Source organism: Pelodiscus sinensis, chromosome 12 (genome assembly GCF_052426305.1).
Source record: "Pelodiscus sinensis isolate ZL-2025 chromosome 12, ASM5242630v1, whole genome shotgun sequence".
Taxonomy (NCBI): domain Eukaryota; kingdom Metazoa; phylum Chordata; order Testudines; family Trionychidae; genus Pelodiscus; species Pelodiscus sinensis.
This window is the reverse complement of record NC_143063.1, coordinates 35548147-35561647: the sequence shown is the minus strand read 5'-3', so window position 1 is coordinate 35561647 and position 13501 is coordinate 35548147. Positions and strand designations below refer to the sequence as shown.

The 13501-nt window shown below is 40.5% G+C and overlaps 1 protein-coding gene across 1 annotated transcript in view; it reads right to left on the bottom strand.

Moving 5' to 3' along the window:
* The window catches only part of CDH8 (cadherin 8), a 213391-nt gene that overhangs the window by 90836 nt on the left and 109054 nt on the right, over nt 1–13501 (bottom strand). The window contains exon 5 of the mRNA XM_006129384.5: nt 135–302. Coding sequence (XP_006129446.1) covers nt 135–302 — 168 coding nt within the window. The remainder of the gene's footprint in view (nt 1–134; nt 303–13501) is intronic.

Here is a 13501-nt window from a genome sequence, read left to right as displayed (position 1 = left end):
CATCAGTGGCCTAGGATACTTTATATAGCCCTTGCTATATTTTGCAAAAACTCTCTGCAGTAAACAGACACAATAAAATGTTAAAAGCCAAAGAAAGAGGTGCACTACATAATCAGTAGAACATGCAAACTTACTCTGTGCAAATTTGGGAGGGTTGTCATTAACATCAGTGAGTGTAATTGTCACTGTTGTGGTTCCAGACAGTCCTCCCATATGTCCACCCATGTCCTTTGCCTGGATGACAACAAAGTATTCTTCTTTGGCTTCTCTGTCCATGTTAGGGAGTGCAGTTTTAATTATAGCTAAAATAAAAGGAGGGTGAAATCATGAGGATCATTAGATTTATACCTAATACAAACAAACAAACTTTTTTGCATAATTTCAAACTTTCAAATGTGATTGAGAACAGACTTTTTCACATTATTTCTGTTTAGGCAAATATCAATATAAAAAGTGAACACTTATCTGCCCAGTAGAAGTTGGCTCTTATTGATACTAGGGCAGAAAGAACTTGCAGGTTGAAGAAAAGTGCATTAGAGGTTCCCTGCCTTTTATCTCATTAAAGATGCAATGGAATTACAAACCAGCATAGCAAAATCAATCAAACTTCTGATATATTTTCATTTCTGCCCATTTCCTGATATAAACGTAGGCCCTTTCCCCATTGAGGTCAATTGGAGGTCTGCCATTAACTCTGCAAACAGGTGCAGGTAACATAGGGTACACAGCAGGGCTAAGTTAAATTCAGCTATGCAACTTGAGCTATGTCAACTGGGGTACACAGCAGGGCTAAAGTCAAATTAAGCTACGCAACTTGAGCTATGTCGATTGTGTAGCTTAAGTTGAAATAGCTTAATTCAGCTTTTGGTACTTCTCACAAAGCAGGAAGTAGGAAGAACATTATTCCTTTGACATTCCTTACTTCTCATAAAATGAGGGTTACAGGAGTTAGAGTAAGAACTCGTCCAGCTCGCCATTATTTTAAAATAATGCAGTGTAAATGCACTCTTTGTTATTTCGGAATAATGACAGTTATTCTGTAATAACATTGCTGTGTAGGAATAGCTATAGTGCAAACAGAGCTTTCTGAAGTCCATAGTCCAATAATTTCATAGATTTCAAGGCCAGAATGAACATTAATCTAACTAAATACATAGCATAGGCCATGTTGTAATTCCTGATCCAAACCCATAACCTGTGTTTGAGCTTCAGACTCTCTTTGAAAAAAATCTCAAATATAGAGCTCCAACCAGCAGTCATTCCTGTAGTCTTTGCTCAGATAGAGCTCCCGCTGAAAGTGCAGGGCAAGACTGAATTCATATCTAGAAGAATTTTGATGAATGGAAACAGCTCTGTGATTCTCAAAGGTGTGTGATTTGGAGTATTTGGTTTAATGGCCAAACTAGAAGTCCTATCTTACAGGGAGATCAATGCAGGTAGACTCCTGCCCGCAATAAAGCCCCATTAGAGTCACATTGGGGACTGTAATGAAAAAATATGTTCCTACACAAACTTAAAGACCAAGATCATGCTTGCAATAGCTGCAATATTGTGCTATGCCTTGAAATTCACAATTTACAATCATGTAGAGCAGGCATCATTTCAAAAGAATAATTAACCACATGACCACCCTTAACCCACTGCCATATTCTCAGCATTCACTATAGTTAGAATGGGAAATGCAACACCAAATACTCAGGGGCAAATTCAGCCATGTTTACCACCACTCCTTTAACTGGGAATCCTCTATAATTGCTAAATCAAAATACAGTATCAAGTAGTTTCTCTGTGAAGGTTCCTCCCTGTCCCCCTCCACCCCATTAATCCAGGTTTTGAATCATACTGTTTAATGAAATCATCTGTCTGTGAAAAGAGAGCAAGGAGTTCAAGTTACTGAATCATCTTAGTAGTAAGTGAAGCGTAAGAGTGCCAAGGGAAATCTAATCCACCAGTGCAGTGGTCTTTTTAAACCATGATGCTCTAGGGCTCTTATCAGGCATAGGAAAGAATGCTTTTTTCTAATGGCCCAAATTTCCAGAGCTCTCAGCTGGAGGGACCCAGCTTATATGGAAATACTTATGCTCACCTCAGGATTAATTTTTTTTTAATAAGATAGCAACTACAACATACAGTGTAAACTTAGAGCCACAGGACAAATCCTATATCTGATTTAATGATCTTTTAAAAAATACTTATTTTTGTCATGTACAAATCTAAGAATTGCTTGGGTAATGTTACATTATAATCAAGATTTATTGAAAACAAAATCACTGGACGATTTACTTATTGGGAACAGTACAATTCTAGAGTCTCCAAATGCCTCCTCTTCTGACATGAAGGCTGATTTCCATTAATAAGAATGAGCTCTGGGTAAAAAAGATCCTCTGTTCTTGTAGGGCAGCAGAAAGGTGGAGACTCTGGGATTATATGTGTTGAAACATTTTCAGTAAATATTATGAACCAAGTTTGAAATGTGAGTATGTAGCTCATTGAGACTGGATATTTTACTAAAAAATCTGCTCTAGAAGATTTTTCAAGGAGGAAGTTCTATAGCATGTGTTATCTAGAAGGTTAGACTGGATGATCACAGTGATCCCTTCTGGTCTTGGAATCTATGAACCCTATCAACATGAATGGACTGCATCTGTTTATATTAGGTCTGAACTTTTGCCCCATATTTATCCCAATTAGAGAGGGGACTAATTAGAACTATGAATTCAGTTATCCTTGAACTTTAGCAGTGGTTGGAATTCAAACCCAGAGCTAAATGTTATGTCTGAACACACAGCTAAACCAAAAGAGTAATGTTTATTTTAAACTTGAAATGAGTTGTGTTTCAGATTTGAGATAATTTATACTAAAAATGAAATACGAAAAATGAAATATTCCAACATTATTAAAACAAAACATTTCCATTGACTCAACCCAGTTTTTTATCCCAGTTCCTAGTTGATGAAAATTTGAGATTTAGACTTTGTGACAATTTGGGAAAACATCTCAAAATCTCTGACAAGATGGTAAAACTGTTTCCACCCAATGTGCTGTGGAACATTATCATAAAATACTGTTGGTTTTCTTAATATAATATAGTCAGAATTTTGTTCTATGTTGATATGGGACCATCCTAAATTATGCAACACCTTAGGGATTAAGTGGGTTCTTAATTCTGCATGCTCATTCTGCATGCTCATTGCACTGTTATAATGGGTGTGTAGGTCTTGAAAATCACCAAAAACTGTATTATGTAATTTATGGATAGCCCCTAGTTCCTAAGCTTTCCTAACCAAATAGGCAGGATCTGAATCCTTATCTTTGTTTCTCAACTCAGGTCCATCTCATATTGGCAATTCAAACCACCTGCCATAAGTGGGATGAGCAAATGGTTAATAAAATCTAATCTTTCCTCATAAGTGTTAGGAAAACAGTTCTGTAGCAGTAGGTATACATATAGGAACTGCTATTTTTACTGCTAGAACCAGCAGCAACCTATCAAAGGGGAACATAAATTGCCCTTCTTACTTTGGAAGAAAGTCCTATTGACAGCTATTGGAATTCTATGTGCTGTACAAGGGTCAATTGTGGTCCACTGCTTGAAAGCAAAGCAGGTGCAGAATTTCTCAGACACACAGAATATACTAAATATGTCACAGATGACAAAAGCAATGCCTCCTACTACATCTGAAATTCACATGTCAATGGCAGCTCTCTCAAAAACAACCAATAAACTACAACAGAACTGACACACATTTCATTAAGAGGACCAGATTCTGTTCCCTTATTCATCCATTCTAAATAAAACTATATTCCATAAACAGCCTTCTTTAAATCACTGGGACCAGTCATGAAGTAAGTTTCTGCTAATCTTTGAGTAAAAATATCAGAACAGAGCCCATTATGAGTTTTCCTCATATTAGGACTAATATAAAAATCAGAAAAATCAACCCTCTTTGCTGACTTCAATCAGTTTTGGATCAGACCCACTATAAAAAGGACATGGATTATTGAATTTTCTTCAGATAATTCTGTTTTCTCTCTCACTCACAGAGTTAAGCCAGATTTTCAAATGAATTGGAAAGGAAGAAAATTATTTTATTGATATTCTGTTTGCAATGAGCTATTCCAGTTCAATGAATTCCAGACTCTCAATATTTTTTCTTATGATGTTCTGGCACCTGTTTCCATGTGTCTCTACAGGCAACACTGTATTTATGGAGCTGACAAAAAGGGGTGTTGTGGGGTGGAGATTTAAATACTCCAAATTTTTTCTGTACAAGTATAAAGTTTAAAGGTTTCCGATTTTAAAAGCAGATGATTTCATTTTGCTGTGATACCAACATAACTATATCATTTCAATGTTTTTGGACATCTCCCCAACATGAAGTCTCAGTTCATAAACCCTTCGCTGTAGGCTACAAGTCACAGATAAAGCTCAGCATCAATATCAAACAAAATAAAAAGGCACACAGAAAAAGTTAATTGCTTCTGTTACTATCACCAGGTCTGAGGGTTCTGTAACATCAAACAAACCTGAATTACAAGAGTTTACTGTCACCAGCACTACTGCTATGTTTAGTATCAATGGTATGCTGTCCAGCAAAAGAACAGAAGTGTCAGTATCTCCTAACAACCAGATTAATGAACACAAAAGTCTCTCCCTCCCCCTTTCTCTGCATCTTCAGCTAAATAAGTAATGTGATTAAGGCAGGAGAAGTTAAGAAGTGTTGAACACGAGGATTTCAGCACTGAGTCACTGAAACTTATTTAATCTGTCACCTTAGACACTACATCGATCTTCAAGCTGTAGTCACAGAAATTACTGAAACTTTAAAACTTCTCATAAAAAAAAAATTCAAACTCACCTAACATGAGTGCTAATGCATTCCTTAGCACACACAAAAATTAAGAACCTGTTCATTCAACCTATTCGATCTCAGCTCTGCTCAGGAAAAAGCTTTGAAGAAATAATTGTTGACCTGAAATGTGGGTTCTGATGCCCCCAAATGGGTAAGGAGTAAGTCCCAGAGTAAAGAACTTATACGAGATAGAGATATAAACCACAAGAGTGAAAAAAATTATGAGATGGCTTTAAGCTTGGAGGAGGAGAATAGTAAAGACTTTGTCAATGATCCTGTAGAGAGTATTTCAGAGAGTCTAGTTACTATTGGGAGAGCTTTCTTAGGTTGTAGTCAATAAATAGCTATCTAGAAGACACCTTACTTATGGAATCTATTTTCAAAGACTGATACAAGAAAGGAGATGTGCTGACAGGCAAAGATCTCAAGACGCAAGACATACTTTAAAAGTCTCCCCAAAATGTACCCAATATAGGATTTTTACTTTGTTTAAACAGCTATTGGTGTCACGCTGCTCAATAGCAAATAAAACAGCTGCAGGAAGGGATTTTCTTTTACAGTGGCCCTAAATGCATTCACTGAGCAATTTGCACAATCTGCCTTACGACTTGAATCCGTTAATATACACCTCTGAGGACTATTTTCAGGAAGCTATTTGGAAGAACATAAGCACTGGAAAAGATCAGTGAATAAGAACTGAGGCATCAGAGGCTACAGATATTGAAGAAAAAGAAGAGGATCAAACAGCACAAAACTACTTGAACATGTTTTCATTTTGCTATCCCCCACTCTCTCTCTCTCTCTAGTCTCTTTTTTAATGTCTACTAAAATGAGCCCATAAAACAGCACATATCAGTGTATAGGTGGGAAAGAAGCAAAACAGAAACAAATACTTTACAAACCAACTTGGAATGGTTCATCATCTCACCTCTATTTCACCTCCTCAGTGATCTCTGTCTTCCAATGGAAAATATTTCTGCCTATCTATTGAAAGCAGGGTTTCAGAAGATTTTGGTTTTCTAAAAATCATTCTAGGAGGGATGATTATGTCTGTTTTCTCTCCATCCTAATGCTAAGAGTTTGGTACAGATTTTTATTTCTACTTGTAGAAGTGATTTCAGGCCTGATCCAACTCAATAAGAATCTTTCAATAGTTTCAATAAAGGAGGCTTGCTTGAGCCCTGAAGCCTGATCCTGCAGGATTCTGAGCCCAGTACCTACACAAAGTGTCACAGACTTATGCAGAGCTCTAAGCAGCACAGGGGCTCTATCAGTGTGGACTCATTTGAGGAATCTGGGCCAAAGTCTCAGAGCTCATCCAGGGTACATCTACACTGCAACGCTATTTTGGGATATTGGAGTATCCCAAAATAGCTATCCTGTGTCTTCACAGCAAGCCCGTTTATTTTCACTACACCCCTGTGTAGTGGTCAATTGTGGAAGAACTTTATACGTGCTAGTTTAGGAGTGGTGAGGCCTGCATTCTTCCCCCCCTTTTTCCTATATCTGATGAGCCAGAAGCAAGTCTCTGGGAACATACGCCATTTAAGATAAACATTGTTGCCAGTTTAGCAAGAACAAGTATAAGATAAGGGTAAAGGGCAAGAATGCATAAACAATTCTGTTTACCCTAACGTAATGATCACGTAAACAGGGCCAAAGAACAAGTAGAACTAGATCAGAACCAGATTGATAACTAACAGCTAAACCCTACATCAGCATGTAATGAGTAACCCCTGGAAATTTCCAAACTGCCAAACAAGGCAGGCAAACTCTATTTAAGGCTGCCTCAGAGCCTAGCAAATCGGACCTCACTGATGGGCTTTGGATACCAGTGCCTCGGAAGCTGAAACAACCTCTGACTTCATCCATAGCCAACCCGGGGTTCTAGGCTTGCAGGAAGGGACATAAGATATGCCAATTCTTTGTTATACTGTTTTTCCATTTATGGGGCACAGCTAGCTGTCAGAAAATAAACTTGTTGGCTGTGTCTACACTGGCCCCTATTCCATAATAGGGATGCAAATGTAGAACTTTTGAATAGGCAAATCCGTGGGGGATTTAAATATCCCCCGCGGCATTTGCATTTTCATGGCTGCCGCTTTTTTCCGGCTTGTAGATAAGCCGGAGAAAAGCGCCAGTCTGGACGCGATCCTCCGGAAAATAAGCTCTTTTCCAGAGGATCTCTTATTCCTACTTTCAACATGTACATTTTCCTCCATACGTGTGCCTCTCTGCCAGTTAATAAAATCTTTCAAGATAGAAGGTGGTTTATGTTAATAGACACTCTGGGTTTCAAGTAGAAATAAGAGCTTATCTTCCGGAGGATCGCGTCCAGACTGGCGCTTTTCTCCGGCTTATCTACAAGCCGGAAAAAAGCGGCAGCCATGAAAATGCAAATGCCGCGGGGGATTTGCCTATTCCAAAGTTCTACATTTGCATCCCTATTACGGAATAGGGACCAATGTAGAGGTAGCCCTTGTGTTTGTTAGATACCTGTATGGCGTATTTTGTACTTTGAGAACCCAGTGTCGGACCTTAGACTTACTCTGGCCGGCTACACCCTGTAAACCTCATTCTATGAGGAATAAGGGACGTTTCAGAATTACAAAATCTGGTGCTTTGTAGACAGCGCCAAATGACAAAATAAACTATTTCAAAATAGCATCAAAGTAAGATACGCAATTTGCGTAGCTCAAATTGCATATCTTATTTTGAGTTATGGTGCAGTGTAGATGCACTCCAAGATCACTAGGATTCTGCATTTCTTGAGCACAAAAGAAATCATAGCCTTGTTAAGATGTGTGCACAATACATTTTCTCTCAGTTTACATTAGAAATAAACTTCATATTGGTCACAATAATTTTCACAACAAATAGCCGTCAAACCATCCTCCTTGGACATTTACCTACTTTTAAGTGCTCTCTTGGCATTTTTTGTTTGTATGCTTGGTTTTGTTTTTTAATGCGAGAAGAAACTTCCTGTATTGTCTTATGTATATATAAATAAATTCATTAAATAGCAGTATTAAGTTATAATTTTGTTGGGTTAAGCTTTGTGGTGTAATTATATTAGGAGCAGTTTTTCATCATTTTCAGATTTTTTACTTCGGCAACTAACATTATGCATGCTCTCCCACTGAGTTCCTGTTGTATAAGCTTCAAATGAAATAAGCAACAACTCTACTTGTTTGCTAAATAGACATGTAAAAACTCGTAAGACCTTAAGTGTTGGTAATTTTATACAAGAACCTAAAAACTGTTGTATGTTATTTTTCTAGCTCTATAATATGTTGAATATTTTTGTGACTGTTTACATATTAGGTTTCCTATTAAATGTACCTTGCAAGTCTTCTATTGTATATGAATTAACAACATGTACTTTTTCCTCCATATGTGTGCCTCTCTGCAAGTTAATACAATCTTTCAAGATAGAAGGTGGTTTATGTTAATAGACACTCTGGGTTTCATAGTTGTGGGGAAAATCCTGTTTTCTTCTGTACTTACCAACTATTCAGTTTATTCACTCAAGTGTAAATTTTCAAAAATACAAACAAAATGCGAAAATAGATGTGATAGTTTTATGAGTGCAAAAGGCAGATAAATATTTTGCAAAGCATATCACGTATGTAAACCCTGCAATGCCTAACTATAATTGCCCTTGACATTACAGGAAGAAGGACCATATCGTGCACTGAACGAGGCAGAGGTCCTCTGGAAAAAAATAGTATGCAGATTGTTTGCTAGGATCATCTGGGTACATCTCACCAAAATTAATTTGCTGCTATTGCAGGGACCTCATGCACTCAGTGCCTCCTATTTTCTGCCTGTGATGCACTGTAATTTACCTAACTCGTGCTTTCAGCTGGTGTCCTTTCAGCAACCATCTCTGGGCTCAGTCTGCAACCAGACTAGCAAGTCCCATTTCAGTACAGACACCTGGTTTGGCTAGATTTTCTGCTCACATACCCAGGCTCAGCCTATCTGCTCCAAGTTTTCCTTGGTCCTGCTGCTTGTTCAGCCACCCAGACACCCAGTCTTTGGCTGACTCACCAGCTCTCTTTGGTGAGTCCTGCCATTCATCATTCTAGCCAGTCAGGCACCTGGTCCTCGTAGGTGGAGCTCCACACAGCAACTGAAGGCTTTACTCTGTAACTTTTCTTTTAACTGACCATTGCTGGTCACTCCAGCAGCTTTTCTGATTAGCCGCTCCACAGCAGCCATTCTAGGCTTCCTGGACCCTTCACTGTTCTTCTTTGGGGCAGGGTAACAAAGAGATGTGAGAACTCCAAGGCTACATCTGCACTGAACACTTGTTCCAGAATAAGCTATTTCGGAAAAAAAATATTCTGAAATAGCTTATTTGAAATAGAGCTTAGCTATTTCGAAATAGAGCGTCCACACTCATTGGACACTGAATCGCATTTAAGGCCACCCAGAAACACTTGAGGCAGGGCATCAGGACAGCAGTTACTTTCTGGAGCTGCTGCCTGAGGCTATCTGAGGCTCGTGCTTAAAAAGACACTCCTCCCCCACCCCCTCCCATGTACAACAGTGTCTCAGGCTCTTCTACTTTGCTTACCTCCTTTTCTCTGCCTACTCTGGTTGCCCCTGAGGACATCTCAGCACTCCAGGAATAGAGCTGGAATTGCCTCTGGATAGTCAATGGCTATTGCAGCTTATACTGCACCCCATGCAGCAGTTTCAGCAGGCTGCCTCCCAGGCCTTGCAGGAGCCCAGCCCCCCGGCTCCTCCCCTTGGAGACCCTGATAGGCTATCTGCAGGCATGGCTCATGCTACTGGATCCCACCTGCTCACCACCGCTTCTGGCATCTATATACCAGTTCCAACTGGTGGGATTGGCCCGCAGTGGCTCCAGAATTTCTGGATGAGAAAGGATACCTTTCTGGAGCTGTGTGGGTGGCTCACCCCTGTCCTCAGATGACAAGACACTCACATGAGACCTGCCATCTCCCTCCAGAAGTGGGTCACCATTGCCTTGTGGAAGCTCGCCACTCTAGACAGCTACCAATCTGTTAGAACCAGGTGGGCATGGGGAGATTGACTGTCAGGGCCCTGGGCATGCATGTATGACCAGTCAAATATCCGAGGAGGGGGTAGACTGCTGGAATGGGGTTCCCCAGGGAAAGGGGTAGTGGTGGAAGCCCTCGCACTAGGAGATTTTTCAGTCCCACCTTCACAAAGCCCTACCAAGAGATGGGTAAATGGGGGATTGCTCCTGCTGAGTGTGGTGGTAGTGGGGGAGAAGGGGTGAGGAGGGAGGCTCAGGGACCTCCGGAGGGCTCTGGAAACTTTGTGATTCTCTGTTTCTTTCTTTGTTTGTCTCCTTCAACAGATGGTGTGGGACATCAACTCCGCCCTGCTGTGCAGGGTCATCAACCTTGGCAACATGGACACCATTGTTGCCGGCTTTGTTCACATGGCTTCCCCAGCTGTGGTGGGGGAGCTATTGATAGCACCCATATCCCCATGCCTCTCCCTTTCCCATCTTCTTCCTCCCCCACAGAGACAACCACCAGGCATCTGTGTACATCAACTAGAAGAGGTAATATCAATGGTCCTGCAGGTAGTCACCCCAAGGCCAGTTCATGGAAATTTATGTCGGGTTGTCACACCATCAGGGTTGGGGACATGCACATGCCCAGGATGTGCACATGCACATGCATGGTGGGGGATGAGGCCTACCCTCTCTTGTCCTGGCCAATGAAGCCTTACATTAGCCACCTAGACCACTCCAGGGAATCATAGAATCATAGAATCATAGAATAATAGGACTGGAAGGGACCTCGAGAGGTCATCGAGTCCAGCCCCCGCCCTCAAGGCAGGATCAAGCTCCGTCTACACCATCCCTGACAGATGTCTATCTAACCTGTTCTTAAATATCTCCAGAGAGGGAGATTCCACCACCTCCCTTGGCAATTTATTCCAATATTTGACCACCCTGACAGTTAGGAATTTTTTCCTAATGTCCAATCTAAACCTCCCCTGCTGCACTTTAAGCCCATTACTCCTTGTCCTGTCCTCAGAAACCAAGAGGAACAAATTTTCTCCTTCCTCCTTGTGACACCCTTTTAGATATTTGAAAACCGCTATCATGTCCCCCCTTAATCTTCTTTTTTCCAAACTAAACAAGCCCAGTTCATGAAGCCTGGCTTCATAGGTCATGTTCTCTAAACCTTTAATCATTCTTGTCGCTCTTCTCTGTACCCTTTCCAATTTCTCCACATCTTTCTTGAAATGTGGCGCCCAGAACTGGACACAGTACTCCAGCTGAGGCCTAACTAGTGCAGAGTAGAGCGGCAGAATGACTTCATGAGTTTTGCTTACAACACACCTGTTGATACAACCTAGAATCATATTTGCTTTTTTTGCAACAGCATCACACTGTTGGCTCATATTCAACTTGTGGTCCACTATGACCCCTAGATCCCTTTCCGCCATGCTCCTTCCTAGACAGTTTAATGGTTTAATGCCAGGCTTGGCAGGGCCTACATGGCTGTTGAGGGCACCTTCTGGTATATAAAGGCACGGTTCTGATGACTCCTCACCTGGCTGGATGTCGGCAAATGGAACATCCCACACCTTGTGGCTCCATGCTGCGTCCTTCCCAATATTTGTGAGAGAAAAGGGAGGCATTCCTGCCAGGGTGGGGAGCAGAAGCTAACTAGATGCTAACAGAAGCTAACTAGCCAAAAAAGATGTTTTGGCCTTGGAAGGGGTTCAGAAAAGGGCAACTAAAATGATTAGGGGTTTGGAACGGGTCCCATATGAGGCGAGGTTAAAGTGACGGACTTTTCAGTTTAGAAAAGAGGAGACTGAGGGGGGATATGATAGAGGTATATAAAATCATGAGTGGTGTGGAGAGGGCTGATAAAGAAAAGTTGTTAGTTCCCATAATAGAAGAACTAGAGGACACCAAATGAAATTAATGGGGAGCAGGTTTAAAACTAATAAAAGAAAGTTCTTCTTCACACAGCGTGTAGTCAGCCTGTGGAACTCCTTGCCAGAGAAGGCTGTGAAGGCTAGGACTATAACAGAGTTTAAAGAGAAGCTAGATAATTTCATGGAGGTTAGGTCCATAAAAGGCTATTAGCCAGGGGATAATATGGTGTCCTTGGCCTCTGTCTGTCAGAGGCTGCAGAGGGATGGCAGGAGACAAATCGCTTGATCATTGTCTTTGGTCCACCCTCTCTGGGGCACCTGGTGCTGGCCACTGTCGGTAGACAGAATGAGATGAGGCTCCAGGGGAAGTGGAGTGAATATTATTGTGGCTTAGAAAATGTTATTTTTTCTGAATCTGGACCTTAATTATACCTTAACAAAACATAATTGTCTACCCCTGCAATTCATTCTAGGCGAAATTAATCCGGCAGATATATCAAAAGTCTGAGCTTCTTTTTCCGTATCAGGAAGACACCTCTGAGTAAAATAATCCACTAGCATTCTGAGGTAGTATATCTATTTATCTGCAGTGTTAGAAGCACCAATATTACTACTACTTGATAAATTCTAGAAGTAGAAATCATCCCTGGAGAGTCCAGATTCCTCTGTTCATAAGTCATTCCTCTTTACTAAGGAGAAATCATTGTAATTATTTCCAACCTCTCCAGTGGTGAAATATTTGCCTTATAAATATGAAAAGACAACTCTTCCCTTGTTGTTATCAAGGGGCCCAATCCTACAGCTCTTACCCACAAAAATATCCTTTTGACTCATAAATGAAAACAAGGACTGCAGAATTGAGCCTGAGGGCTGCTACACAAGCAATCTCTCTGCAAAAGTCTCTCCCTACTGGGTCATCACCAAGACAACTCACAAGATCTACTAAGGACAGTTAGCCTTATAAATGCCTTAACACATCTCCTAAGGATAAAGGGAGCTTAGCACACAGTGACAAGAAAAACTGCACACTTGCTTTGAAAATGTGGCCTTCTGAGTGCATCTTTAGCACTGTGAATCAAAAAAAAATCCTAGTTAGTGAAGCCAAAAATGAATCAATAGCTCCCCAGTTTTTGAAAAAGGAACCATTTTCTGATTGGACACACCGATTATTTAAATGAAGGTACCCCACATTTACACCAATATTATTGATATCAGATCCTGGCATGACATATTGCATTCAAACACTAGTCAGAGCTAGAAGGGAAGTTTGGGAACATTTTTTGTTCAGGGCATGACAGACTTTCTCCAGAGCAATGCAGATTCAATTATAACAACAATGGAAAATTCCTCTTCAGCTAGCTAGTTCAGCAATAGTGTGGATGAGAGGTGGGAAAAAGGTAGTATACTGTGCCCATAATCCTATATGTGGCTAATAATCTTAAGGGATCTACTAAAATGACCAGCTGTAAGTTTGTCAGCATCACTAACATTTAAATTGTCACCATTGGGGATTCAGATTATAATAGACCTTACCGATAAATGAGAGTTCACTTCCACTTCTCACTAAGGGAAAAATTTTGCTTTCAGCTGGAGCTGGATGAAATTTTTAAGATTAAGAGTTTATTTGCCAAAAAACAGTTTCAGATTGACCTGAAACTATTCACTGTTTGACATGAATTCACCAAATACTCTTAGACATTTTTTTCTTCCTCTCTCTCAGCTAGATTGATAACAGGAATTAGATG